The 27871-nt window shown below is 37.3% G+C and overlaps 1 protein-coding gene across 1 annotated transcript in view; it reads left to right on the top strand.

The window, feature by feature from the left end:
- The window catches only part of LOC137859952 (transmembrane 9 superfamily member 3-like), a 43940-nt gene that overhangs the window by 4947 nt on the left and 11122 nt on the right, over nucleotides 1-27871 (top strand). Inside the window, 8 exon segments of the mRNA XM_068689616.1 lie at nucleotides 3329-3524; nucleotides 10027-10149; nucleotides 13402-13562; nucleotides 15835-15912; nucleotides 17877-18008; nucleotides 18529-18695; nucleotides 21293-21387; nucleotides 23277-23407. Coding sequence (XP_068545717.1) covers nucleotides 3329-3524; nucleotides 10027-10149; nucleotides 13402-13562; nucleotides 15835-15912; nucleotides 17877-18008; nucleotides 18529-18695; nucleotides 21293-21387; nucleotides 23277-23407 — 1083 coding nt within the window.

Genomic DNA, 27871 nt, shown 5'->3' with positions numbered 1-27871 from the left:
ATCATTTTGTCTAGTGTGTCTGGCTGGCAGGTTTCTGGTGAAACGAGAACAGTTATTTCAGTATGTATTTTCTGCCAAGATGAAAGATGGTGCTTCTCCAACCCGAGGAGTCGTCGTATAGCGGTGACAGAACAGTACTAGAAGATTCTCTCGTCCAAATAAGACTTGCTTCCCTGTAAGTGCTTTGCCACTATTACTTGTTGTAGGCACTTTGACACTGTAAAGGCAAAATGCAAAAAAAAAAAAAAACCTTGAACACTGGCAGGCCTGAGTTTCCTGCCAGCAAATAACATTACCACTTAAAAAAAAAAAAAGGGTTGTAGAACTAGCCACGGATACATCCTCTTGCATCTTCTGCTATTTAAAGAGTGAGAAAGTGATAATAGGCTTCACTGGGACTTTGTGACTGCCTGTCCCTTGACTGCCAGGGCTTCTGCAGCCAAGGGAAGATGTGTTTTATACAACAGGAAACCATGAAGTAAAAGAAGAACTTGGTTCAGGAAGGTTGGCAATACACATTGCAGAGAAAAATGGATGGACAAATTTCTGATGTGGGAAAGCAACCGAGCTCCAGAAGATAATTCAGCGGTCTGCCATTATTATCTTTGTTCTTTGGGCTGCGGGACGAAGATAGGCTTCATTAGACATTTGAAGGTGCGATGTTGTGGCTGCCCAAGGTGTGGACTTCCTTGAAATGGCAGAGATGTTTCCTTTCGTGTGTCTCTGATCACTTCTATGTTTTTCTTTAGAGGGAAGCTCACTGCCTATAACTGGGGACTTCAGCTGCCGGGGTGGAAGACGTGCCGTACTAGACACTGCTAGCTGTCCTTTGCATATTTTGTTTAAATGAGGTCACAGATGGCTAACAGGAAGGCGCATTTAAACCTGAAAGCTCATCCTTATAATTGAGCATAATCCAGCAAATACAGAGAACAGAAAATCCATTTGATTTTTCTACTAGCCGCCACCCCCCCAAATTCAGACTGAAGGCACTTAGGCTTGTCTTTCTTACTGGAACCCTTTTGGTTTGGAAGGGCAGTGGGGGCACCCGAGGGACTGTGAATTGCTGTAGCTGATGTCGGTGAGGTACAGCCTGGGAAGGCTGACGTGTCTTGTTCTTTGGTGTAGCTGTCCTGCACAACTTCCTCTTGAGCTGTGCTGGGATGGAGGGTTCCCAACTCACTCTGAAGCAACCCAGAAGCAAGCAGCTGAGTAAAACAGCGGTCAGCGTTGTCTTCTTCCAGGCGCTGTCACAGATGAACTCACTGAGCTACGAATGCTGTCACATTCCCTTACTGAGGGATGTGCAGAGACATAGCTCACTTTGCACATAAGCTGTTGCATTACAAGGAATAATGCTAGACTGGGGGCTTGACAAGCTAGGACTATTTTGAGAAAGGGCTGTAAATACATTCTGCAGCTGCCAGAGGGAGAAGCAAAAGATGTCTAAGCAGAACAACAGGAAAGAGGTAGAGGTATGGACCAACTTGTCCCTTGCTGCACTGGCAAGAGCTAAAGGCAGTACCGTGGTGCCAATTCCACTATCTGCTGCTGAGGGGGCTGGAACTAAATTTCCTTTTTTCCTTCTCTCCCAGCCTCTGCTGGAAGTTGGACAAATGAGCTGCACTAGTATAACCCTTCTGGTTGCTGGCAAAGAGGAGGAATGTCTACTTTCTCTTGCTGTGCTCTTTACTTTTTCTGTTCTCCCTTACTGATGTTCTTTACCCTTCAGAATTGCTCCGCAGCATGTGCGTGCCTTTCACGGCTGGGTTTGATGAGTGCTTTACCTCGGCTGCTGCTCAGAATGAAATTAGGAAGGTCTCGAAAATTTCTTCGTGATCACTCACATGAGACAGTGCATCTTTGTGAAGAAAGATGAGGCTTGTAATTGAGGAGACATCTGTTTAAAAGAATAAAATTATTTCACAAAATATGCTTGTATAAATCTTTGACTGCAGCTTTTAAACACTTCACCTGAAGAATTTATTGCATCCCAAGAGCAGCTAATTATTTCTGGGTTAACCTGTTGGTATGACAGTGGTTATTCAGAGTAAGTGGAGGTGAAGATCCTTCACTCATTTGTTAGGGCGAAATGGAGAGCTGCCTTGAGTGTTTCAGTTGCGATTTGTGAAATAGTTAATGCTAGTTAACAGTTGACTTTCTTTTCTTCTCCAGTGTGTTTGGCATTTGTAAATTGGTCTTAAAATAGTACTTTATTCTTCTGTACTTAAAAATAATCGGGATCTGTATGGTAAGCGTGTTTGGAGGTGTGTACAGCTACAAGTATTTCCTTTCTGCCTGAGCGGTTAGGTCACTGCCTCCTCATCTGTTGAACTTACAGTAGGTGAAGGAGTTGTGTTGGCTGAGGCTTTGTAATATTTGGCAAACCTGGCACCTCGTTCACATGCAGTCAGATGTAGTGCAAGTAGCGATTGCAAATCACTTCGTTCTCTTGGATTCAGGCAGTATTGGAATATTGATAGACGAATGGATTTAAGGACTGTTTTCAAGGTCTTACATTGGAAAAAAAAAAAAAACAAACTGGCTCCTAGCCAAGGAATGTTTTACTGGCTGACAGAAGCTGTGGAAAGTTAAGGGTGGTTGTTCCCACAAAGAATTTCATGGCAACCACCAGATGCCTGGCTGGTCTGGTTTTTCACTGTGAGCATGCTGGAAATGTATCAAGATACAGTCCCTCTGTCTGACCGTTTTGTTTCTTGGCTACTGTAGGTATGCCACAGTTGAGTTTTAGAGCTTCCTGTAAGGCGTTGCGTGCTTCTGGGAGTTTTGAATGTAATTCCTGCCAGCACAGAAATGAAAAGGAGTTGCATTTTAGGAAAATAAAGTATACTTGTCACCGTGGGTAGATTGCCTGATTTGCTTGCTAATATTTTGTTTAACAAATCATTTGATACTTCCTGTGTCTCAGTGGAAATGCATAGAGTTTTGCGTTTGACTGATGAATGTTGCCCCAAAACTTATAAAAAGTTTATTTATGTTTGAGGCTTCTGCTTTTCTCCACTTCGTCTCACTGCATCTTCTGCTTCTCTTTCAAATTTGTGTTATGAATTCCCCTCTTCTGATACTTTAGGGGTAGTCTCTCAGCTAAATATTTTAGAGGAAAGCCGGCTGAAAATCTTGTCCTATCACTTCTGTCACATCCCCCCCCCCCCCCCCCCCCCCAAAAAAAAAAAAATCACCAGGCTGTCTTTAAATGAAACCATTGCTTGTGATCGAGTGTCCTGCTTTGATAGTTACATGAATGAGATTCTAGAATATCTTTATTGCTGCTGGGCTTCTCATCTAACTCAATAACTTTATTTTTCAGTATCAAGATAAAGAGGAAGTTGTTCTATGGATGAATACAGTTGGACCCTACCACAATCGCCAAGAAACATACAAGTACTTCTCTCTCCCTTTCTGTGTGGGATCAAAAAAAAGCATCAGCCATTACCATGAAACATTAGGAGAAGCACTTCAAGGAGTTGAATTGGAATTTAGTGGTCTTGACATCAAATTTAAAGGTGAGCAATTGAAAACGCATTTAGTTGCTTTTAAAAAAAAATGAGCCCGTAAAACCTGATTTTTGAGTTAGAAGAACTGGAAGTCTGCTGTCGCCAGCAACTGAGTGGCTTTCTCATCGTTGCTTCTAATGCCCTGCAAGGCTGCCTGCTCCTGTTTGCTTTTCAATTTACAAAGTTTACAACGCCCCTTAAGGAAGGTGCTTGCAGCAGATGCATGCTTCTGAAATAACTGATTATGTTTTATAGAGTTAAACTAAGCTTTCTGCATATGAGTGATTAAAAGTATATTTACTGGAATTAATATTCTGCAATTATCAATTCTGACAACACAATTTTTTTCTGTCACATTGAATACTTCTAAACCCTCAGCAATTGGAAAGGAGGAGCAAGTACTCAAGAACTCAAAGTTCTTCTCTAATAAGTTAATTATTACGTCTGTCTGTTTACTGCCTTGTTTTAAATACCTTTGGCAAATACTTCTGTGCTATCACGTTGGCTCCAATTTCTTGCAGATCTATTTCTTGGTGTTATTGAATGAGACTTCTACTGCAGAACTTCTCTGGTCTGTGTTCTTTGGTACCCAAAGTCTTTCCAAATACTGTAACTGGCAGTGCTATAAGTACCAATATAAGTAACAATAGATTCATTTTGTGTATATTGAATGTAACATTTATATATTTAATCCAATTTGGGAGTCTGTGCATGCATCTTAGATACTTTTTGTTTTAAACCTTGAAGGCTATGCTTCATTGCATCAACAATGCTTAACTGGATGGAGAATGTAAGCATAATGTCTCAAGTCTGACCATTTGCTCGGTCTTTGCATGGGACTTAATTTCTGTAGGTTGCAAAAGTTTTATCCTAAACTTGGCATCTCCAAAATAAGAGACTTGATTATACTTGTGTTGTAAGGTGGATAAATAAAGTAAAAAAGAAAAAGTTGGTTAAAATCACGAACACTTCAAAAAGTTTTAAGATATAAGTGATTGCATCTCTGTATTAAAGGAATTCAGAGTTGAATCTTTCCTTCAAGAATTGAACTGTGCCTGCACAAACAGTAGAAAATATTCCTGTTTCTGATCTGCAAGATTTGTAGCCTGCTGAAAACTTTAATCAGTGTGAGGGAAATAGCTTTCATGTCAGAGCTCATAGAATATGTTCAGAAACAAATTGGAAAGAACAGAGGGCAACTGGCAGCAGTTCAACGTGGCTGTGAAAATTAAGCAAAGCTTCTGTTGACAGAATACGATAAATATTTATTTTTACAGCTGGTTATGTCTAATTTTTTGCTGCCTCCAATTGCTACATCTCTGCGAAGAGATTGTGTTATTTCAGGGACAAGTGTACTCCCTGGATGCAGCACCAGACTGAAAAGACATAAATACTGTTAGGAGTGGTGGCACTTTCTCCATCCTATTCCTAAAACAAAGTAAGGTTTATTTCACCATTTTTTCCCCCGATTTATTTTCTGATCATTAGCCATGACTAATTTATTCCCCTGTCATTATCAACTTTTTGCCAGTGCAAGCCTGGGACTACTGCAGCAGATTGGGCTGCTTCTCAATGCTTGGCACGTCTGTCCTGGGCCTGCCTCTTTCCTTATGGACCTGGAAGTAGTAATTAGTAGTCTGTTTTTATAGTGGAAGTGCTGAGACGATATTGAGGGAAGGACTGATTCAATATCAGGAGCTGGCTGAGATGCTTGGAGAAGTTTCTTCTCCAGAGGTGCAAAAAAGCTCGAGCCTCTGCTGTATCGCAAGTATGTGCAGCAGTGAGGCTGGGTTAGGCTTGTGAAGCACAATCTTCTTGTTCTTCCTGAGAACAGATAAAACAGATGAAATTTTCAGTTCATCTTTTGCCTCCTCTTCTAACCACCTTATAGCATGAAATTTTATGTAGTTTATCTTTCCAGAATGTTTTCTGCCACTTCTGAGACAAATATGCAGAAGCAAAGCATTAGGCAAATCCATTCTTCTGTGAATAATTCTCAAATACTTCTGTAAAAGACTTCAATAATTAAGAAATTAAGATGCTTGCTTCAGTAACTTTCATTTAACAGTTGGAAGAAAGGTACATAACACCTGTTTTCTTACACAAAAATAAGTTGAACTAAGGTGACTGAACTTTAATTTAAAAACAAATAAAAATGAGTTCCTTTCTTGTCATCAGAGTTTGACTTGACTGCAGTAACAGGTAAATGTGAAACTGCATCTTGTTCATCACATTCAAAGGATTATTTAGGATGCAGCTGTCAGTAACTGAAGTACTACAGACTGGATAAATAAAACTGTCAGTCGAATCAGTGGAGCTTGTCAGTATTTCTGGAACAGAATAAGAAGCTGCAAAATCAAGGCTCTGCAGGAGTGTATCCTGCCAGAAAGGGAGGTTTGCACTTGGATGCTCACAGTGGTGACTGGTGGGACAGATCTACAGGGTAACCAGGAATCCATGAAGTAGTGTTCCTTGTTGCATTTGCAGATGTCATCTGAAAGGACACCTGTGGCCATACAGGATAGCTGGATTTCCCTTTGGTTACAAATATGGACAGTGTTGGGGTTTTATTGTAGGTCTCAAATCTGTATAAATATTTTTGTGAAGAAAGTAAATTAACAACACACGCTTACCTTGTAATAAACCTTTAGGGTTTTGGTTAGCTTAATTCTCTTGTCAAGCTAAATCTAGAGTAATGATGTTTTCCATGTAATATGTCAAGTTCTTTATTCAAGCATTTCAATTGACATCTTCTACACGTTACACCTGAGACCTAGTGAATTATTAAACATATTGAACATTGCCTTCATAGCAGCTTCAATTAGAAAATTATTGTTTGACATTGCCATTAGTACATTACCAATTAGAGATGAATTTAAAGGGGAAAGGATTTTTTTAACATACCGAAATTTTGCACTTATTTAGAAATGTTATTAAGTTACTGTACTTCTGAGTAAGAACTCCTTTTCCAAAACTTCTCTTCTGTGTCACCTCTAGAGAATGTGACAGGTCTTCAGGGTGATGTTCAGTGTACTAGGAGATGGGCAGGTAGAGGGCTTTATATGGTTTATATGTCTAGTTTATGCATCTGAATGAATCCTAATTAGATCAGATTTATGGAAATTTGAGATCTGGTGTAAGTGTACCTCCTTTTGTTAATATATTTTGCTTTCATTATTATGTAAAACTTTGTTATTGTACTACTGATGTTAGTGAACCTGCACATGTTACCTCTTTGGCATCCATGAGGTAGGCACTATACAGTATCAGTCTCAAACTTCACATTCCTTTTACAACCATAACTTGGATTAAAAAGTATCTAACAAAGGCAAAACTCAAGGTCTGATAAAGTTGCTTCCACAGCCGCTGAATGACCTTCTAAGCTACTTTTATTTAATCATTTCACCCAGTGGGCTTAAGTGTAGCTGTCTAATCCTGTCCTGTAATTAAAAATAAAAAAGGTTTCTCCCAAGCAACAAGTTATAGGATAAGAAGAAACACCCTTAAGTTGTGCGAGGGGAGGCTTATGTTGGATATTAGGAAAAAATGCCTTCACTGAAAGGGTTGTGAGGCATTGGAGCGGGCTGCGCAGGGAAATAGTTCAGTCAGTGTCCCTGGAGGTATTGAAAAGGTGTGGCTGTGGTGCTTAGGGACGTAGTTTGGTGGTAGTCTTTGCAGTGCTAGGTGGGTGGTTGGACTTGATGATCATGGAGGTCTTTTCCAACTGAAGTGATGCTGCAGCTCTGTGAATCACAGCTCAGCGATCCTGCCGGCTGGCGCAGTTCTCCTCGCTCCCTTTGCCTTTGGCTTCCTGGAGGAGTTTTAGGGGAGGCGGGAGGACCTGGACTGCGTAGTGTGGCTGAGAGTGAAATGTCTGCTGTTAAAATCATGCATGTGTTTTGCAAGAATTAAATGAGGTTGTTTGGAATAATTCTACTGGCTTTTCGTGTGTGTGCACTGGATTAACTTGTAACATGGTTGATCAACAGCTGATTGTTTTATTGCTGTGAGGGCTTCTTGGTGTTCCAGATGCTGGAAGGAAAAATCCACAAAAATGGAGGACGGCAGCTTTTTGGTGACATGCTGCTATCTGCAGCCTAGGTCGGACATCAGTGCCATCATTTCCCTTCAAATGATGTTTCAAAGTATTTTATTTATTTATTTATTTATTTATTTTTTTACAGCAGCAAAACCCAGTATTTACATCCCCCAGGATTAGATATTAGATGCAGAATGGCTCATTTCAGTTAGCAAAAAAGCAAAATCCTAGGGTCTGAAAGCCCACGGCAGAACTTGGCATTGTCTTATAATCTAATGCCAGATTTGTTTTAGTTAATAACTGCAAACAAAGGCTGCTGTATTCAGGCTAAAATGGGAAAAGTCTCTCAACAGAGTATATATGTGTGTAGTTCATGTGATTTTATTTTAGTAGTAGCACTTGCTCCCCTTCCTGTGTGCTGGTTCAGCTGTTTGTGTGGCTTTTTGGTGAATGTACAGGCAGGAGAGAGAGCTGCTTAAAAATAACCTGGCCCATACCGCTTTCCCCAGCTCAGGCTCTGGCACTCTGCAGTGCTTCATTTAACAGGCTCTACCAGTTGATCTTTTTGAAGTAACTTCACCCTATTTTAATTCGTGTGTGTTGAACCTCTCTGTGTTGAAGAATACTATAAGATCTAACATTAGAAAGGGGCTGTGTGTTACTTGATTATAGCATGAAACTGCTAGAGAGGGAAAATAAAATGCCAAGTATTATGGAAAAAATTAATCCCTACTTAGCAACAAATCCAGAAAGTAGGCATTATCTTTTTTTTTGTTGTTCTTTGACTAATGTCAAGGTGACTCAAAAACCTGTTAAAGTGAAAAAATGCCAAAGACAGGCTTGGTTGTGTGTATTTTTTTTTATTTTTTATTTTTTGTTAATGTCGTCCAAAAAGGATAGGATGCAGCTCAACAGTGGTATAAATGCAAATTGAGGCCTGGATTTCGAAGTCTTTTCCCACTGTAGTGCCAGCTTTAGTGGCTTTCCTCTCCTGAATGTACCTGTATGGATCTTGAAGGCATAACCCACAGATGCTTCAGAATGCTGGCTTGAATGATTTTGTTTTTCTCTTTGTTCCCAGCCTTCTAAATGTCTTCAGAGCAGTAAAATGTTTGTCTAATGTGTCAATTTGGAAAAACAATTTTTTCTTCAGTGTACATATGAGACTTAGAATGCATTCGTTACATCTTGGAAGAACTAAAAATGGAAAATGTTAATGTTTCCATAGGAAATAGGAGAAGGAGTTGCATCCAGTCCAGAATAGCCAGTGGCACTATTTTCTCCAGGGCTACAGGAAATTACTCCAACTGTGCAGGACTGCTGTTGGTTGATTTCTTACTGTCTTGCCATTAGATTTGCTTGACCGGAGTTACTGTCCATACTTTTGTTTTCACAAATTCTTGATATCAGAGATAGTATTTTGAGTTGGAAATATTCTATTTATCAGTGTTTTTTTTTTTTTTTCTGTATAGGTGATTGTTTTCTTGTTAAACTTCGTAGTGGTGTGTAGGAGAGCTTGAGTAAGCTGAATTTTGACACCAAATAGAGCTTTATTTGGGGCTCAAATTAATACTGTCTACTAGGGATAGATCCCAGTTCTCAGTGATAACAAAGGAGAGAGCTGGAAGCTGGTATTTGTTTACATTCACTTTATTTTTTACTATTTGGAGAGCAAAATATTCACGTAGAAGCAGCTGTTATTTTTTATCTCTAAATCCATTGCTGCCTGAGTTCTTATAGATATGAGCCCTTTTGTTCTGTTTCTCTTGAAAAGGAAATTGAGGTGTGAAAACATGGCTGTTAACCGCATTGCTTCTGATTTGTAGACGCTGAAAAATAACTTTCTGGCTTGAAGGGGTGGATTTTTTTAATTTCCAAATGCAGCCTCTTGTGCATTCTTTGCATTGTTCCTACTTTTGTTTTCTGTATTTTTTTCTTCTATCTTTATCCTGATTGCTTTGTTTCTTTCTGTATGCTATCTTCTTGAAATTGCTCAGAACTTTAAAATACTTTACTTTATAATGAACAGTATTCCTAGTGCCGATGGGGACAGTCAATGAGCCTGGAAATATTAAAATGGAGAGTGAATATTGTCTATAGTTTTATCTATTTGTTATTAATTTCATAGCTTTTGTTAAAGTAAGTGTTCTCAGGATCTATATGTCCAGATAAAGCTACCATCAGCAAATGGATCTTCATCCTGTGCAGGTAAAATAGCACAAGGATACTTTGAAACCTTTCCTTATCCAGTCAGTGGGAAGCTTCTTCATATGGAAAGGTAGAATTACAAGAACAGTCGTGTAATTGCTTTAATGGTTCTGTTCTAAATGTCCTTTTCTGTTACCTACTTGAACATAGCCAAGAGGAGTTAAAGACTCCAGCAGTGCCCATTCTTCCATCTGCTTGGTTTGTGTTCGTTTTGAGCCAGCTCATTAATAAATCATTAACAGTGCTTTATTTTTTTTTTTTCAGACGATGTAATGCAGACTACTTACTGTGAAATTGACTTGGACAAAGGAAGAAGAGATGCCTTTGTGTATGCTATCAAAAATCACTATTGGTACCAGATGTATATTGATGACTTGCCGATATGGGGTGAGTGATGTGCACTAACAACTTGATTGCAGCTACAGGATGACAACCCACTGTGCTAGTGGGTTTTGTGAAGTCATCGATGAATAAGCTTCATTACAAGAAACTCACAAGCACGTAGAATTTATGTAACCAAATAATACAAATGAGTTAAAGGGTTATTGCTTTGAAAGAAGAGATGGGTGACAAGTACTAACGAACTACACAAGCAGCGAAAGCCAGTTTTGTTTCTCAGCTACTGATTTAATAATACTAAATTCTTAGGGTTGAATTCTTTTAAAGGTTCAAGTAATGGTAATTAGATAGGTCAAAGATAAGGTCCATGTTAGCGTGTTCATGAATCACAACTTCTGTAAAACATTGTCTCAGTGTTATTTTGGTAGTTCCTCAATGTGTTAATAACACAAGGTCTGTTTGATTTACTTATATGGTAATCTTGTGGCTTTTAACAGCTTTGCATGTGCAGTCAGTGGTTATACGGAATGGTTTTATTTCATATGTTCCCGTGCAGTTCTTAAAATTGATCTTGCTGAGTATTATTAATCTGGTCTAGAAGTGCTTGTGTGTTGTATCAGTTTTATGTGGCCTTACTGTCGTTGTCTCATAAGCTCTCTGTTTTTGTCACTCCCCTGTACCTAGTCAGAATCCTAGTAAAGAAAGCTCTGCACATTACACTCTGTACTTTACAGTAATAGTGATCAACCAAACATCCCACACTCTAACCTCCCTGTTGTTGATGTAAACTGAAGGGAAAGGAAAAGCACCACAAAACGCTGTTACAGTAAGGTTTTTGTTGCCTGCGTTATGAGAAAGATATGAAACCCCACAACACCTACAAAAATACAATTTAAACCTAATAGTAGAAGTCCTTTGATCAGTAGTATGCTGAATGATGCTACCCATCATTTCTCCATTCTGACAGAAGCTGGGTTTCTTTTTTTAGCTCTTCCTTACAATTTCAGTTGTTTTTAGAAAGTGACTGACTTTTGAGTCCCAGCCAGAAATGCTAGAGCTTTATTTATCTGTTAGTCAGGAAGTCTCTTACTTCTTTATTTTTACCTCTTTTTAAGAGATATGTTAGAGTGTCTGACAGAAGGACTTGTACCATCTTAGTTCTTTTCAGCTGGTTTGCCTAGTGTGTGTAACAGCTCTGTGACAAGGTCCTAATTAATCAGTAGCCTTTACTGTGCTTCTTGGACAACTTCTGGAAGGCTTTTTTAAAAGTATGCATGAATGACAGTTATTGCTACAATATTTTTTTTTAATGTTTTTGACCTTTCAGGAGGAGGGGGGAAAAAAAGCAATAGATTTTCATAGATTGGCGGCAGCTTTAGACTGCCCAAGGGTGATGGATGCTAAGCCGGAACCATGTGTGGCTGGTCTCAAAAACTTTTTTTGACTAATTTTTCTCGTTTTGTTTTTGAATTTTTTTTTGTCAGCTCAAATACTGAACAACAAATATACTTACTAAACTTTCCACAAACTTACGATTTTAATGATCTAAACTGAAAAATCCATTTTAATGTGAATCTGTTATTTTTAATGTTCTTCAGTATTGTGCTCTCTATGTGCTAGAAGTCATTCCTAGTGCTACAGCTTACAAACACATGGGCTCTGGGTATCATCTTTTCTGGGCTCATCCAGATAGTTTTGTAGTGCTCTTCTGTCTCCTGAAAACTTGAGTTAAATTCATGATGTGTGTTCTTCATGGTTTTCTACCTTAGTAAGGCTTACTAATGTCAAAGTCAGTGTGACATATGCACAACCATTAATGTTTGACATTATCCTTAGGAAGCCCTCAGAACACCCAGTAAGGAGTACTCTACTTTCAATCATGTCCAGGTGTGAAATACCTTTCTTAGTAGTTGGTGACTTAATGACTTCACACTGCTGTTTGAAGGCTTTGGAAGGATTGCACTTTATGTTTTGACCTGAAAAGCGCAGCTAACTCTATTTAAGTGCATTCAGATAAAACTGTTCAGTTTTCTGTTTTCTCCTGTGCTGCTGTCCCGCAGTGGAGTAGCTAGGCTTGTCTGTTTCAGGACATCTCCTGAAGTATATGGAGCAGTGTATGAGTTCACTCCTTCAGGTGCAGCAGTTGATCAGAATGTCCTTTAAGCGGTGCAGATCTGTAGTGTCACAGTTCTGGATACTGCCATGGGAACAGATGGTGCGCCAGGTGTTAGGCTGTATGGCATAGGCACAAACTGGCAAACTGCTTCATGCGTGTGGCATATACGAGGCAATTCTGACAGATGAGCATGAGTGAAAAATACAACAGAAAATACCTCCTTGAAAAATAAAAGTGCATGTAACACATAAGTGCCATTCCTTCACACCTGCTTCTTTGTTGTAACCTGTTTCATGTCCTTCACCTACTTACTCTCTCTCCCCATCCTGGTCTTTGTATATCTTGGGTGCTTTTATTGTGGGTTTCCATCTTGTATGTCATCTTCTCTATGGTGTTCTTAACATTTAAAGATAATGACTGCTTGATTTCTTCATTCTCTGGAATTTTTCTATAGTAGATTATTCATTTTGCAGTAAATTATTGAAAAATAACTTAATCATGGCTAACGAGTGAGATCTGTTTCAGGAGCTTCTGAGCAGTGGTCAACATTGGAGGTGACCAAAAATCTTCAAGTAAATGATTTCTTCAATATTTTTTTTAGTGAAAGTAACAGAGAGTAGTCGGGAACTGTGTTTTTTGGGAAACTATCAGAAACTTGTGTGCAAGTGAGAGCAAAAAGTGTGTTCTGGGGGATCAACTGAGGAGCAGAGAATGAAAGCAGAGTTCTGAAAAGGAAGGGGAGTGAGTGAAGGGATAGACTGAACAAGGAGATGAAAAAATATGGAAGTCTGGGACTCACTTGTATTCATGGAATTTAAATTTGTGTTCAGTTAGTTCTTCTTCAGGTGAGAAGTCCATAAAGAAGTCTATTAAATCAGAGGAATTGTTACTAATTCTTTTGTTGCTTGTGCAATGTTTGTAGCTGTGTGCTTTGATGTTTTAATGCCGCTGCAAAGGGCTTCTTGCAGGTGACTTCAATACATGGACCACACCTTCAATCACAGTTGATAGAAGGAACATAAGGTCTCTGTGTTCGCTTTTTATAAGGTCTCTGTGTTCTCTTTTTACTGTAGTAATATTATTTTATAGCTGCCAAAACTTTTGTAATCTATATTTTTAAGCATAATTACATAATTTTTGAAAAGCATACCTGTAATAGATGCTTAAACTTGTTTCCTGTACAGGTATTGTTGGAGAAGCAGATGAAAACGGGGAAGATTATTACCTTTGGACTTACAAAAAACTTGAAATTGGTTACAATGGCAATAGAATTGTGGATGTCAACCTGACCAGTGAAGGAAAGGTGAAACTGGTGCCAAACACAAAAATCCAGATGTCGTATTCAGTAAGTAATCTGGTGATGCATGTGTAATAAGAAACTTTACATGGTAAAAGAGCTTTAAAATAGTTACTTGTGTACCTACAGCTATGTATGGCTGTAAAGTTATATTAGAGGAAGATTCGTCTGCACTAATTCTAATATTTTTTTCATTACTGAAAAATCTCAGTAGGTTTATTAAGAGTAAATATAAAATGTGTGTTTTTGAAGTACTTCAAACCTACCAAAGCTTCTATATTCTGAAGAAAAGTGCTTTGGTAGGAAAGGAAGATGTCCAAAAAGATATGGAATCTAGAACTGTAGGGGACCATAAAGAAGCTACACAATTCCTTAATGTTTGGAACATCTGCAACATAAACTTGAGCTGGATTCTGAGCTAGGAGCAAAACCCACTATAAACCTTTGTATTTTGCTGGCAGTTAGTATTTATTTTGCAGTTGCAGTAGAAATTTATCTTATTTGTATTGCCTTATTTATAAAGTTTTCTTTGAAGCCTTCTGCTTTTGTATTGAATTGTTATGATAAAAGGTAATGAATCAATTGTGTTTGCTGATCTGTGATAATGATTTATTTTTTTTCCCTTCTTCCTTGATTATTTGACATTACTTAAATCTCTAATGGATTACTTCTCTTATGTTCACCACACATATACAGAAACTAGTTCTTAATGCATTGTTTTTCTACAGAATGTTGAAGTAGATGCCAGCGTAAGATTATTTCAGAGAATATTCTTGCCGCTATTATACTTGCCTTATTTTGAGTAAGTTGTACTGTTTGAAGCGCAGGTAGTTGTTTTTATCTGTGCTTTCTCGAGTTAAGTTCCTGCTGCAAAATAGGCAGTAGAATTTTTGCAATTTTCTATTTCAAATACCACCAGCATCATGAAAATTTCCATTTGCTCTCTTAATTTGGAGCTGGACAGTGCTGAGTAGCCGTCAGTAATTAAAGTTGCATTAGATGTTTCTTTTAGATACTTCTGGTGTACAGAGCTCAAGACTTATCTTCCCATCTCTTTTGGCACCACTGGACAGTTGCTGGGCTGGCACACATGTGGTGTTTGATTCATGAATCATCTCTGGTGGACTTAATCTAAGCAGTGCTACTTAATGGCAGATACTGTAATGAGAAAGGTGTCTATTTAAAGTGGTACTGAACAGTGCTCAAAGTTTTGAGCTGTTAATCTTGAAACATGATGTAATTTGAATTGATAACATTAATATCATACCCCAGAGTGTGTGTAATCTCTTTCAGTTTTAGTATGTCACAGGACTGTGGTGAGTGATAGGGGTATTCAGCTATGCTTGTAAGCTTTCTTCTATAGTGAGTAAGAAAGCATCTTCTAGAAAAGATAGATGCTTATTGTGTATTTAAAATATGCAAAACAGAGTTGCATTAGTTTCATGAACAATAAAAATCATGATGTTTCTTAATCTCAGCATGCTTTTGAAAAAATATTAGCGTAGATTTATATTTAATTTCTGGAATTGCATTTAGAAATTGAATAAAAACAACCTAGTGAAGGATTCTGAAAAATACTTTTTGTACCATATTAACAACTTCATCAGCACAGTTAACACTTCCAAATCCAAAGCAGTGCTTTGTGGAGCTTAGGGAATAATTTACAGCAGTAATATATGGTGCTACTCTGTGATAGTATGGCCATAAACGTATACTTTTGCAATTGTTTTCAGCCTTGTTCATTGCTAACTGAAGTGTTTACTTTGCAGAATGATGTGGCCTTAAAGATTTTAGGTGGCAGCTTTTTAGCTTGTAGCTTTCAAAATTTTAATGGCTGTCTTTTTTGGGTCCACCTTGAACCCTTTTATCCAGTTTCCATCCAGGCTCCTTGTATCTCAGTTTATGCCCTTCTTATTTCTTCTTGGCATCTGTTTTAAATCTTAAATTTTCTCATCTCCTTCACTTCTGCTGGACTGCTTCTTTTTTTCTTTGGCACTGTACTCAGAGAATTTGAGTACAAGATGCTGATATCATTGAATACCAGTTTCAGTGCATAGCAGCAAGATGGATTTCACCTGCTATGGGGGTAGCAGAAGTAGAGGAAGTTTTCATCACTCGTTGCAACAGTGGTAACGTTCTCCACAAGCCTCTTTCTGTACCAGTCAGTACGTGGAAATGTTGAGAAAGCCTGCAGTCAGAAAGCAATCTTCAGAAAAACATCCAAACTGGATGATTTAAGAAATTTGTTTTGAGTTTCTGCATGTGGGTATAACTGAATATTATAACAAGCTTCTCAAGTGTAATTTTTTTCTCTTTTTAGGTGAAATGGAAGAAGTCAGATGTGAAATTTGAAGACAGATTTGACAAGTACCTTGACCCATCTTTCTTTCAGCACAGAGTATGTATTGTTCTAAGACAACCTTACAAAACAACCCTCTAAAATGGGTGTGTTAGTTCAGAAGATGTCATAGATTTTTTTTTTTTTTTTATGTCTGCTCCCATTACTGTTATTCTAAGGAGAAAATGAGTTAGGGCGACCAGTTTGAAGCAACCTGTGATGAATTTATTTCTGGACCTTACATTTATTCCCTCAGTGTCCTGGTTGTGTGGTGTGTTTTTTTTTTAATTGCATTCTTATTTTAGGTTTGAATTGTCTTCTGCACTGAAGCAGATATATATCATCACGCACTGTATTGTTAAACTTCCTGAAATCACCCATCACCTTGCTGTTCTGAATTCAGGCCAAAAGGTGGTTTGCAATTTTTAGAAAGGAGCATTTTTGGGTTTAGGGTTACTTTTTCTTTAAATTGCTTGCCTGTTGTATGCTCTGGCAAGCTGGCTTCTGCCTCCTTTTCCCTTTGCACATTTGTGAAATGGCATTTGGGTGGCACAGAGGTGGGAAGCTGTACTTTTTTAATATAAAAACATAACCTGAAACAATCACAGGTTTGTGATAGGCAATCACAAATCTAATCATGAAGTGAATGTTGGAACTCTTTGTGAAAGATTTTATTCAGAAACACTTTGAATTTAATTCTGTGATTGAAACATTGGCCATCCAACGTGCTTTCAGTTCTACAAAAAGCTTAATTGTGCTGGACTCCTTAAACTCAATATTGCTGTGTTGTAAACTGCTTGAGGATTACAAAATTAACTTAATTGAAGTAGCACTCTGGTACTTCAATTGAAGTACAGTAAGCAATGTAGAAGCTTTCTATGTAGAATCCAGGACTGCAACAACAACTCTTTTTGAACAGACCTGAAGAACCTCAGCTGATAAGGCATAGAGCTACTAGGCAATGGAGGGTTATTTAATAAAATAAAAAATCTTCAGGTTAATTATTTCCCCTGTTTATTGTTCCTCATGTCTTTCTGGCCTGTAAATCTGAGGTTTTCATCCCATTCAGCAGCTGGCAAAGAAATGTTCCTCTATTTACTTGATGTTGTGAAATTTAATTCTTGTTAGTCTGATGTACTGATGCAGACTGGAGCCTACTGGACTACTGTATTAATGGTAAGATGTTTTGGGACAACAAGAACAAGACAGGCAGGTCTAAGAATGTATGTTTTAAATGGTAGCTACGTTGCTTAAATAGGGTGGCTCCAGTTTTCTTTAGTGCTTCAGTAAATGTCTGCATGCAAACTTCAAGTGTGCAGCAGATACTAGGCAATTCAAGTAGATACATTCACACACTCAGGAGTGATGAAACTTCAGGGACAAAACTGTACAACTCCACTGCTTGTCAGTTGAATAACTACGGTATGTACAATTCTGACTGAAGTAAATGCAAAGCAAAAAGGATTAGCCCAAACCAGTTGATAACAGTTGTGATGGTTTAAACCTGTTATTGCAATCTCCTTAAGGGTTGTATACTGAGCTACACTTCTTGCTAAAATTAGAAGTTTTACATTCTGTGTGGAGCTTGATAAAAAATAGAAAGCATGCTTGTCAGAGGCCATACTTTGGCCCTGTGCAAAGGAAATGTTTGTTGGTTTTCTGATTGTGAACATACCTTTTACTAATGCAAACCTCGTTAGGAAGGCAGCAGTACATTGTGTTGCCTTTAGTTTGCCCAAGGAAACATGCATGCATGGAGTTGTTCAAACTTTGCTGGTGCTTAACTAAACTGTGGTACCTTGGTCATGGGGAAGTTTGGCTGTTGAAAAGCTTTGTATGGTGTTTCACAGGCCAGTTTTAGTGGGGCATTAGTGGACTATGCAAATCCAGTGTTGCTTACATTAGTGTTGCTTATTTAGCTCATACTGATAAGCTGTTCTGTTAATCAGTGATATACCTGTATTGGAACAAATTTGAAACACATTTATGGTTCTGAACCTTCAGGATGTGTTTTCTTTTTGTAGATTCACTGGTTTTCAATTTTCAATTCTTTCATGATGGTGATCTTTCTGGTTGGCCTAGTGTCTATGATATTAATGAGAACTTTAAGAAAAGATTATGCAAGATACAGCAAGGAAGAAGAGATGGATGATATGGTAAGATCTGCATTGACATTTTTATTTCAGGCTTACTAATTTCTCTTCATATGTTTATTGTGTTAGCTGCAATTGAATGGCTTTCTTTGGGTAGACAGAAAGCTCCCCACGTGTGTCTTGGAAGTGTTAATGGTTTTCTTTGTAACATACTCCTAGGTTGCAACCTGGAATCCTGTCTGTAGTCACTCTGTTAATGTTCATACTCACACTTAGATTAAATGGGGTCCATACAGACTCTGTAATAGAAGCCTGCTTTTACTTCTAAGCGCTTCAGAGGATTTTGGAGGCAGGGAGGTAATCTAATAGAATTTACTGTGTCCTGCATTTAGATGGTAATTTTTAGCATCTTAATAAGCATCTGAAGAGTAAACATCTCGCTTGAATGCATCGCATCTAGAAGGAAAGTCATGCTTACACTTGAAGTTGCTTTACTAAATCAAACCTTTAATATGTGATTAGCTTGTGTGTTTGTCATTGATTGTGATGACTAGACTTAATTTTTTGTTGTTGTTGTTCCTAGGACAGAGATCTAGGTGATGAGTATGGGTGGAAGCAGGTCCATGGAGACGTTTTTAGACCATCCAGTCATCCTCTAATATTTTCATCGCTTATTGGTTCTGGTTGTCAGATTTTTGCTGTGTCTCTTATAGTCATTGTCGTTGCAATGATAGAGGATTTATACACAGAGTAAGTGTAATTATGCTGTGCCTCCCACATATAAATGATTAAATGAACAAAATAATTACAAAAATTAATGTCTTAACTGGTCTGGAAGAAGTGTTCAAGGGTTTTTAGCAAATTATCCATAGTAGTATTTAGGGGAGTTCTTTTAAGATTTTGTGACATTTTGTTTTACTATCATCACATGACTTGATCTCCTTTAACTTTGTTAAGCTTTTTCAAATGACATTATGAAACTGTAGTTTGTTCCTCTGCAGCATTGCTGGTAGATTATTTGGGAAATAAGTGTTAGAAGGTACTTGTTTTCACTACTGTTTTCATCTGGAGTGACAGCATTTTCCTGCCTTGCTTTTTTTTTTTTTCCCCGTTCTGTAAAGACTGTAGTATGAGTTTACTGTGACAATGCATTAGGTCAATTTTATACACAACTCTCACGACTAGAGATTTAATCTCTTACGTTTTTTGAATCAGATGCTTCTCAGCCAGTGTTGCATGCAAAGTCTCCAACAGCAGGTGGTCTTTGGTCCTGACTGGAGGCAACTTTCTTAAAAACAAAAAGCTGTACTCCAGTTTCAATTAAACACACCAATTATGGTTCACCTAGTTCTCTACCTTGCTTTTGATTTTGGAAACAGGAGAAAAGTTGTGGTTTGTTGTTTTTTTTTTTTTTCTGTATGAGTTCTTTTTCCCATTCCCTTGCATATGTATCACCTGTAACCATTGGTTTAGCAAGCTGTAATACTTCTGATATACCACTAGAGAGAACTCTTGTTTTGAATTTAGCTGCCTTTTAATGCCATGTTTACCGATGTACTCTGTAGTCAGTATCTTGGCATATTTTAATTTTTCATAGGGTGTTATTCTCTTTTTGGTCCCATTTGTCATATTTCTGGGTAGGATTATATACATTTTAAATTGTACAGCATATTGGCCCTTTAAGAGAGGGATTGAGACTATTTCAGAATGTTTGTGCACTATAGTGAAGCTGTGCATTAGCAATAGCAATTGTAAAAGGCATCAGAACAATAATTTTTAAAATTATGTATACTTGATCTTTTATTGCAATAGGTCTTTTTATTACTTTCCTACTGAATTCAGTTCTGTGTGTATAACTGAGCACTTGACCAAACCTCATACAAAGAATTTGTATGTTGAGGAAAGTAGCAGGGCAAGCTAGAAAATGCTGTAAACCAGAAGTACAGAGTGATTGCCTATCAATGTTCTTCAAGTCTGTTAAAACTCTTAGAAGCCAGGCACCTGATACCAGCTAAAAGCCTCTCAATGGAACTTGATCACGTCAGCTACTAATTTATTAATACTGGATTATATTTTGAGCAACTTTGCCATTAGAATATTTAAAACATAAGTGAGTAACTTTTGAGAATAAGAAATTTTGAGATAATTTTAGATGAGCATCTGCTGGTCACTTTATGGGTAGCCTGTGTTTACACGTTACTTCAAATTGTGCTTGATCTTCTGGGTTTTTTTGTGTGTTTCCAAAGTGGCTTAAATCAGGAGAGCTGTTAAAGCTGGTCTCTAACTTTTTAAAACAGAAAAATGGTAGCTTTTTCAATACAAAATATATCAGTTTTCTTAAATAGAAATGTTTATTTTTTTTAACAAACAAATGTTACTGTACTATCCCTTTAGAGTGCGTGTCACCAGCAGTATATTTACTTAGTTTGCTTATTCCAGTCATGAAAAATGACTAGGATTGCTTCTTTGAGTAAGGCAGGCATCCAGTAATTTTTCTTCAGAAGCCAAGATACCAATAGTCTGGAATCTCTCAGAGCAACTAATGGGGAGATAATACAGCAAATTGAAATTCTTCTGCTGCTTTTTGCTACCAAAGGATAGCAGTGGGATGTGGGGAAGTAGCTCTATTCATGAATAACATGTCTAGCTATTCTTAGATATCATTTTAAAAATGTGTTTTGGGATGGTTTTTATAATTTAAAATTATTAGCTTTCGCCTGTAAAGATTCAGAAGATATGCCAAAATGAGTGCTTCCTCATTTAATGAGGCGATAATTTCAAAATATCTAAACTCTTCTGATTTGACTACTCCATGCTGATTTGTGGCTTCATTATAGTTTCTAAATCAGGTTTTCTAATTTTCTGTAAGATGAATACTTCCAGTCTTACAAGTTAATTTCTGAGGGATGGCAGAAACATCATTCAGAATTGGTCTATTTTTGTTAACATTGGCCTTGATACTAAGCAAAGAGTAACTTTTATCTGCAGTAGTTGAATCTTACGCTTAATATTAAATAGTTCTTAATGTAAATCAAAATGCAAGTGTATTTTGGTCTGAGTTGAGACTTTGTACTTAATTCCACTGAAAATTAAATGCAGATTAGGAAAGAATGTTGTATGCTGCACCTCTGTTTTCCGGATTGAATTAGATTTGTCCAGAAGCTTTGAATACAAATAGTTCTCATTTTTATTTAGGTTCTACAACTTATTCACTTGATTTTTAATTTTCATATTACATGAAACTACTAGTTTTTTTATTAACTTATAATAAGCTAAACTTGCACACTTTAAATTTTGCTCTAGTCCTGTTTGCTTTTCTGTTTCATTTATTAAATCACTTCTTGCAGGAGAGGATCAATGCTTAGTACAGCTATATTTGTTTATGCTGCAACATCCCCAGTGAATGGATATTTTGGAGGAAGTCTTTATGCTAGACAAGGAGGTAAATTGTTTTCATGTTTCAGCATTTTTGGTATGTTGTTAAATGGAAATGTTTTCCGATTTACACTGGTATAGAAGTATCTTCTTGGAGTTAGGTCATTCAGATGGAATCCATTAAGATAGAAAATATTTTGAATATATAACTATCATGTTATTTTCTATTCCATATTGGCTGTGTATTCTAACTACAGATAGCTGAACTATTTGGTTAATTTAAAGGTAATAAGTGCTATTAAAGGTAATAAGAGCTATTAGCAGTTGTATCTTTTATGAATTGCTTGTTATACTCTTTCATATAGTTATGCTTGCGTCATGACATCCAGAGAGTAATGCAGTCTCTCCCTCTTCTGTAACATATGCTGTTAAGCAGCTCACATCATCTCCAGATGACTGCTACATAGCCCTCCTCAATGGGTACTGTTGGGTTTATGTTTACTAACACCGAAAGGATGAGTGTACAGTGTCTACTAGCTAATTAATTACGAGCAGGGAAAAGTGTTTATAGCAACTTTTTGAAGGAGATTCTTCTCCTTTTCAGTATGTGCTTTTCTTTGTACATAGCAAATTGAAAATGAGTATTGGTAGAGAACAGAAACCCAACAAAAGTGACATAACAGATTTGGACAGTGTGTATTCAGGTGCTTCCTACCATACCTCTCTGAGTTCTGACTAATGGCATCCTTGTAGTTCCACTAGCTTCATCCATTCCCTACGCAGCAATGAGAGGCTAATCAATATCTATTATCTTCTACAGTGCTTTAGGGAAAATAATTCTGGTGAGTTTGCAAAAAATATTTACCTCCTTAACACAACATATTAGTACTCAGTGTCAACTGTACTGAAATCCATTCTGAGTTTGGAGGTTAGATGTCTATATTCATGTGTTGTATGTATCAACCTAATGATTTGTAGGTAAATCAGTTATTGATCTAAAATGTTGTACTTTGCTCTACAGTTGAGCCAGGTTTGCATTTTGTCTCTAGATCAAATGTAATAAACAGTGAAATGCTATTATGTTGGCTCATGGTGAAAATGTATGTGATGGTCTTGAAAAGTGTGTGCTGTTTTTTCTGGCTGTTTTCTATTCAGTGCATCTGTGTTCTGCATAATTAAAAAATATATATGGTATTTAAGAGCTTAGAAGGTGAAGGGAATACAGAATGAAAATTCTTAAGGTATTGTACAAGAGGTGCTTTGGTTTAGAGCTCCCCGAAGAGCTCAACATATATGGTAATAACTACTGACAAGTGTTGCTGTTTCCTTAATTTCTGGGTCTTAGAAATAGTTTTCCTTCTAACTTTTCTGCTATCGAAGATACCACAGCTCAGTTTTGCTGTATGTTAAGTGCTGTGGTGTTTTGCTTTATACCAAGGATAGGCAGTTCTTTAATGCATCCCGTATATATGGAGTCAGCACAGTTGGGTGAAGACAACCTGGAGCAGGTGTTACCTGAAAGCAGTTGTACTAGTAAGCTGTCCCCAGAGCACTGCAGAGCTCTCCTTCAGTGCTGCTGTAATACTGGGGCGTGTACAGGTTCTGCTATCTCTGTCACTGCTAATCTGTAGCCCGAATACACTCTTATGTTTCATACCGCAGTTTCTTTGGCCAGCTTAGTCAGCATATGCTCCCAGCCAGAAAGGGAGCACACTATCTCTTTCTCTTGTCTTTTCACCTGGCCTAATAAATTGATTAATGTGCTGCATCTTGGAAGTTTCCAAGAGCCAAATAAAACTGTTAGTTAAGTCTTGGCTTTTGTATCCTTGTGTGTTGTTACTTTTTTTTTTTTTTTTTATCTTTTGGGGGAGAGGAAATAAACACCTGAATTCTGAAGAGCTTGCTGGTATTTTGTTTAAAAAGTTACCAATTCCATTGGCATGTTCTTTCTTACAGGAAGGCGATGGATAAAGCAGATGTTCATTGGAGCTTTTCTTATTCCGGCAATGGTGTGTGGAACTGCCTTCTTCATTAACTTCATTGCCATCTATTATCATGCTTCAAGAGCTATACCATTTGGAACCATGGTGAGTCATTTTAATGGAGAATTTAAACACCACTGTAAGACACAAGAAAACTACTTCTTAATCAAAATACAATTGTGAGTCATAGCTTTGGCTTTCTAGTTAGAAATGTATTCTGAGAGGGTTTTAAGTTCTTCAAGTATAATTTGTTTCAATCACTACAGCTACTGGGTGCCAGCAACAGTCCTCTCTGCTTAAAATGGCACTTCTGCTTTCTGTTTAATCTTCATTCTGTGTCAATCTGACGTACAGCATGGAAAGTTAGTAACTTGATTTTTTTCTGGATTACCAGTGCAAACTGGCTATAAGCTACAATGCAATACAAAAAATACAAAATAACTTTTTTGGATGAAATAGTCATTACTTTTCACGTTTGTGCTAGTTATAGTTACTTCCTCAGTAGTAGTATTTTTAGTGCCTGCCTACGTAGAAAAATTTATACATTTATTGAATTAGTTGTTATAAAACTATTAAGTACAAAATCAAGTTAAATGTGCATAAACTTTTTGCATAATTTTTGAGGTTCTCCATGTAGTTAGGTTAAAATTTTATCGTTGTCTGCTATTATTAATTGGTCTGTGCCCCAAAGGAATATTGTATTGGTTTATCTTTCCTAAGCTTGCAGCCATGTACAGTACTGTCAGAAAGGTTTACAACAGTGATCTCTGACATGTGTAAAGAGGCTCTGTTTTACTGCTGAGCAAGCATTTGTGATATCAGATTTCTCACTTGTATTCCCATTTGGAGCACAGAATTGCTGAGGGAAGGGAATTCCACCTGGGTTGAAGTTTGTCTTGTAAATCTGTTCAACTGACTTGTATTTTAAGATCATGGAAACATGTATGTGTAAAAGCAAATGGGAATATAAATCTTCAAGGGTCACTTAATTGGGATGTTAGGACTCTTTATACATAGTGATTTTAATGATCTCAAGGTTTTATGAGTGTTTGAATCATTATAACTGGTCATAAAACTTCAGTGGAGTTAGCAAACTTTTAGTAGGAGTGGGTTATGGATTGGAAACTTCATCAGAATAAATAATGCTCTAATGATTTTGAATTAACTAATGAAGCTGGTTTGTAGAAGGCAATGAAAATTGTTTGAAATTACCATGTTGTGCTTCAGTCTGAAGTCCCCTGGAAGGTTTCTAGCTACGTGGATAAGATACCTTTGTATCTTTCTGCCTTTGTTTTTAATGTAGTTAATCTTCCACAATTCGCTGCTGATTTCTTGTTTTCGGGAAGTAAAATCTCTGTCAGCTAAATATACTAAACTCAGAAATGACTTAATTTGTCCTGGAACGTCTTGAAGCCACCCTTCTTGATTTAGTTGCTGGCAAGAATTAACCATTTTTGCTCCAGTACTGTAAAACTGGAAAAAGCAGATACTGAGTTTGAAAAGAATCACCGAGCTAAAAGGTTGCTAAAACTCTATGCTTAAATATAGCATCCTGTGCTTTGCCGTTTCATATTGCTTTTTGCCAGTGAACCTGTAGGATCAGTCTCTTCTCTGTGACTTAATCCCTCCCTCAAGACAGATTTTTCTGTTGAAGGTAGGCAAGAACAGCTGATAGTGCTGTCAAACCGAGGTGACCAAGCTAACATGCAGTGGCTACTGCGATCTGCCTGGTATATGCTCTTCTGCATTTTGTATTTAAATGCTCAGATTGATTGGGCCTTTCAGGACCTTCATACATGTCACTATCATTTCAGTCTGTTTAGAACATCAGAGCTTTGTCCACCTGGAGTATCTCTACTCCTGATGTCTAGAATCTCCTGAAAGATGTTGTAGGTACTGGGAAGATCCAGAGTTTGTTTGTGAAATCGTTTGTCAATCTTGTCTCTGCATGTAGCCCTTTTGGATATACATGCAAGCTGCACTGTTACAAACATTATGCTGGGAAATATTCTGTGAGAAGGAACAAAGGCTTTAATTTTTTCCCTGGGATATCTTTGTTGCCTTTTCCTTCAAAATACAGTAAACAATGTGACAGATCTTATTCAAATATGAGAGTTTTTTAAAACCTAATGGTTTAACACTTCTAAATCCCTAGGCATATGAAATTGATATAAAAACCTGTTTTATTTCATCTCTTTGTCCTTATAGACACAGAGTGAGTGCAGTTCAATTCTTTGGAGTCCAATCTTTGTTATTTTGGAGTTGCTTTTTTTTTTTGTTTAAAATATCACATCACTGCTGAACATGGAGTTCTTCTGAAGGTGTTGTACACCTCGGCTTAACTTCTGTTGATTCTTTGCAAGTATTTTCAATGTAATGATCATTTTTCTATTTTGTTGTGTTTGAATTATAAACAGAAAATGGATCACGGGACAATTGAAATAATTTTAAAAGTGGCACGTGAAATGAGCTCTTTACTTTTACAAGGAATGTGATGGTTGTCCTACACAAAAATACTTAGAAAAGAATCATGGAATCATTAAGGCTGGGAAAGACTTCCAAGATCATCTGGTCCAACTGTCCCTCAACCACCAATATTGCCCACTAAAGCATGTTCCTCAGTACCATGCCCAGCCTTTTCTTAAACACCTGCCGGGATGGTGATTCTGTTACCTCCCTGGGCAAAATTATTCATTGAGTAAAAATAATTGAGAATTACTTATTAAGTAATGCAGAATTTCTGTAGAGTACACCATGATAGAATTTAAAGAGGCCGCCTTAATGCTGGCATTTCACAAGTTGTGACTGGATACGTTGTTCTATGTAAGACATAATTTAAAGATTCTCATTATGGCTAGTGTGACTAATATTCTGACTGCAGAATCCCAACGGCTTATATTAAACTATTTAGATTGTACCATTTTTGTTTTGTTTGAGCAATTGGTTCCTGTATGGGTACCATTCCAGTATGCATTTTTAATGATTTAATTAAATAAGGTTATTCACACAGAATTTTTCTTGGGATCAATACCCTAGTGTTTGCATCATTTACACCTTGTATAAACTAGAAAGGTTTCCTCTGACAGATAGCTTAATCCAGGCTGCAGCCATCTCTGACAGCTTTAAGTTGAGTATTGGCTGCCACTGAAAATGGTCGACCTGATATCACCACAGGTTTTCGTGCATTGAGCCAGATCAGAAAATGATCTGGCTGAAATACTCTTGGTTAAAAATAGAAAGAAAGAAGGAAGGAAAATCTAGTAATGTACATTTAGTGGACTGATTCTTCAGATTGCTTGAAAATGACTGTGGAATCTTTGTCAAAAAACACATCTATGCTGAAATAGATACAGCTTAATTTTTTTACTACATTTTTTACAGTTCTGTTCTTTACACAAAGTAGCACCCTAGATTAGCAATATAGTTGTAATAAAATTAATAACACTGTGTTTTGAAGCCTTCTATTTTCTTGTTGTGTGTGATGTCTTGGCAGATTTTGTGTAGAAAACTGTTTCACTGTACAGATTTTGTACCTCTGTACTGCGGGAGAGTTTCATGCTGTCTGATGGTGCATTTTTGGTAAATGACAGTAAAGATCAAGCTGCTGCTTTGACAGTTAATTTTTATTGCTTGTCTCCTTTGTGCATTAAGCAGTCAAGGCACCGCAGCCTGCCAGTAGCTGTTTAATATTAGATATGCTCATAAAAATTTTAATTATCACCTTTGAATGAAGTTTAATCTACAGTTGTCAGAAAATACGAAACACATAGCACTCAAAACATAAATTATATTCTTCTCAACAATGTTTCCTTTCAAATAAGGAAAACCGAATTCTACACATTCAGTGTGTAGAGGGCAGTAAATATTCTTCCCCCCTCCAACCGAAGTCACATATTGATTTATTAATAAGATATTTTATAAAACAAAAAATGCAGTGGATGAAATAAGTATGTTTTAATGTACAGGCTTGGTAGAAAAACTCCTGTAATTTGCCTTTATTTTTATGGATTTTGGAGAATGTGTGCTTGCTTTTTCACTGAAAAACTGGGATTTCAGATGTTGTAGATCTGTCTGTTCACATAATTTGTGTTTTCTGAAATGGTAGGTAACACCGTTCCCTGAATTTCTCTTGGATGATGTTACAATAATACTTCTCTTAAAAGGCGCATTAAGACCTAATTCCCACACCTCTGCCTGCTATTATTGATTCATTTTAAAAATTAAAAAAAACAAACTTCAGTCTCCCTCTGCCAGGAGGCGCTTCTGTGGGAAGGCAGAGCATGCCTCTGTGTTGATCGTTCCTCCGTTTCCTCTTACCATTTGTGATGGTGAACCAGAGACCAGCTGAGCTCCTCTTGCCATTGTAATCTCATTCTTTGAAGGTCGTGAAGCAGAAATCATTCTTCTTCAGTTTTTTTTTTGTTTGTTTGTTTGTTTGTTTGTTTCAGATAAGATACTTATTTACCCTACTACCTTGTGTTTGCTTCAGATAGGCTTTACACTCTCTAGGCTTAGGCATTGCCCAGTCTGCATCATCACTGCCCTAAGCAATCTGTGGCAACACGCAAT

The sequence above is a fragment of the Anas acuta genome, chromosome 7 (assembly GCF_963932015.1).
Source record: "Anas acuta chromosome 7, bAnaAcu1.1, whole genome shotgun sequence".
In the NCBI taxonomy this organism is placed as follows: Eukaryota; Metazoa; Chordata; class Aves; order Anseriformes; family Anatidae; genus Anas; species Anas acuta.
This window is presented reverse-complemented; position numbering and strand designations above follow the sequence as displayed.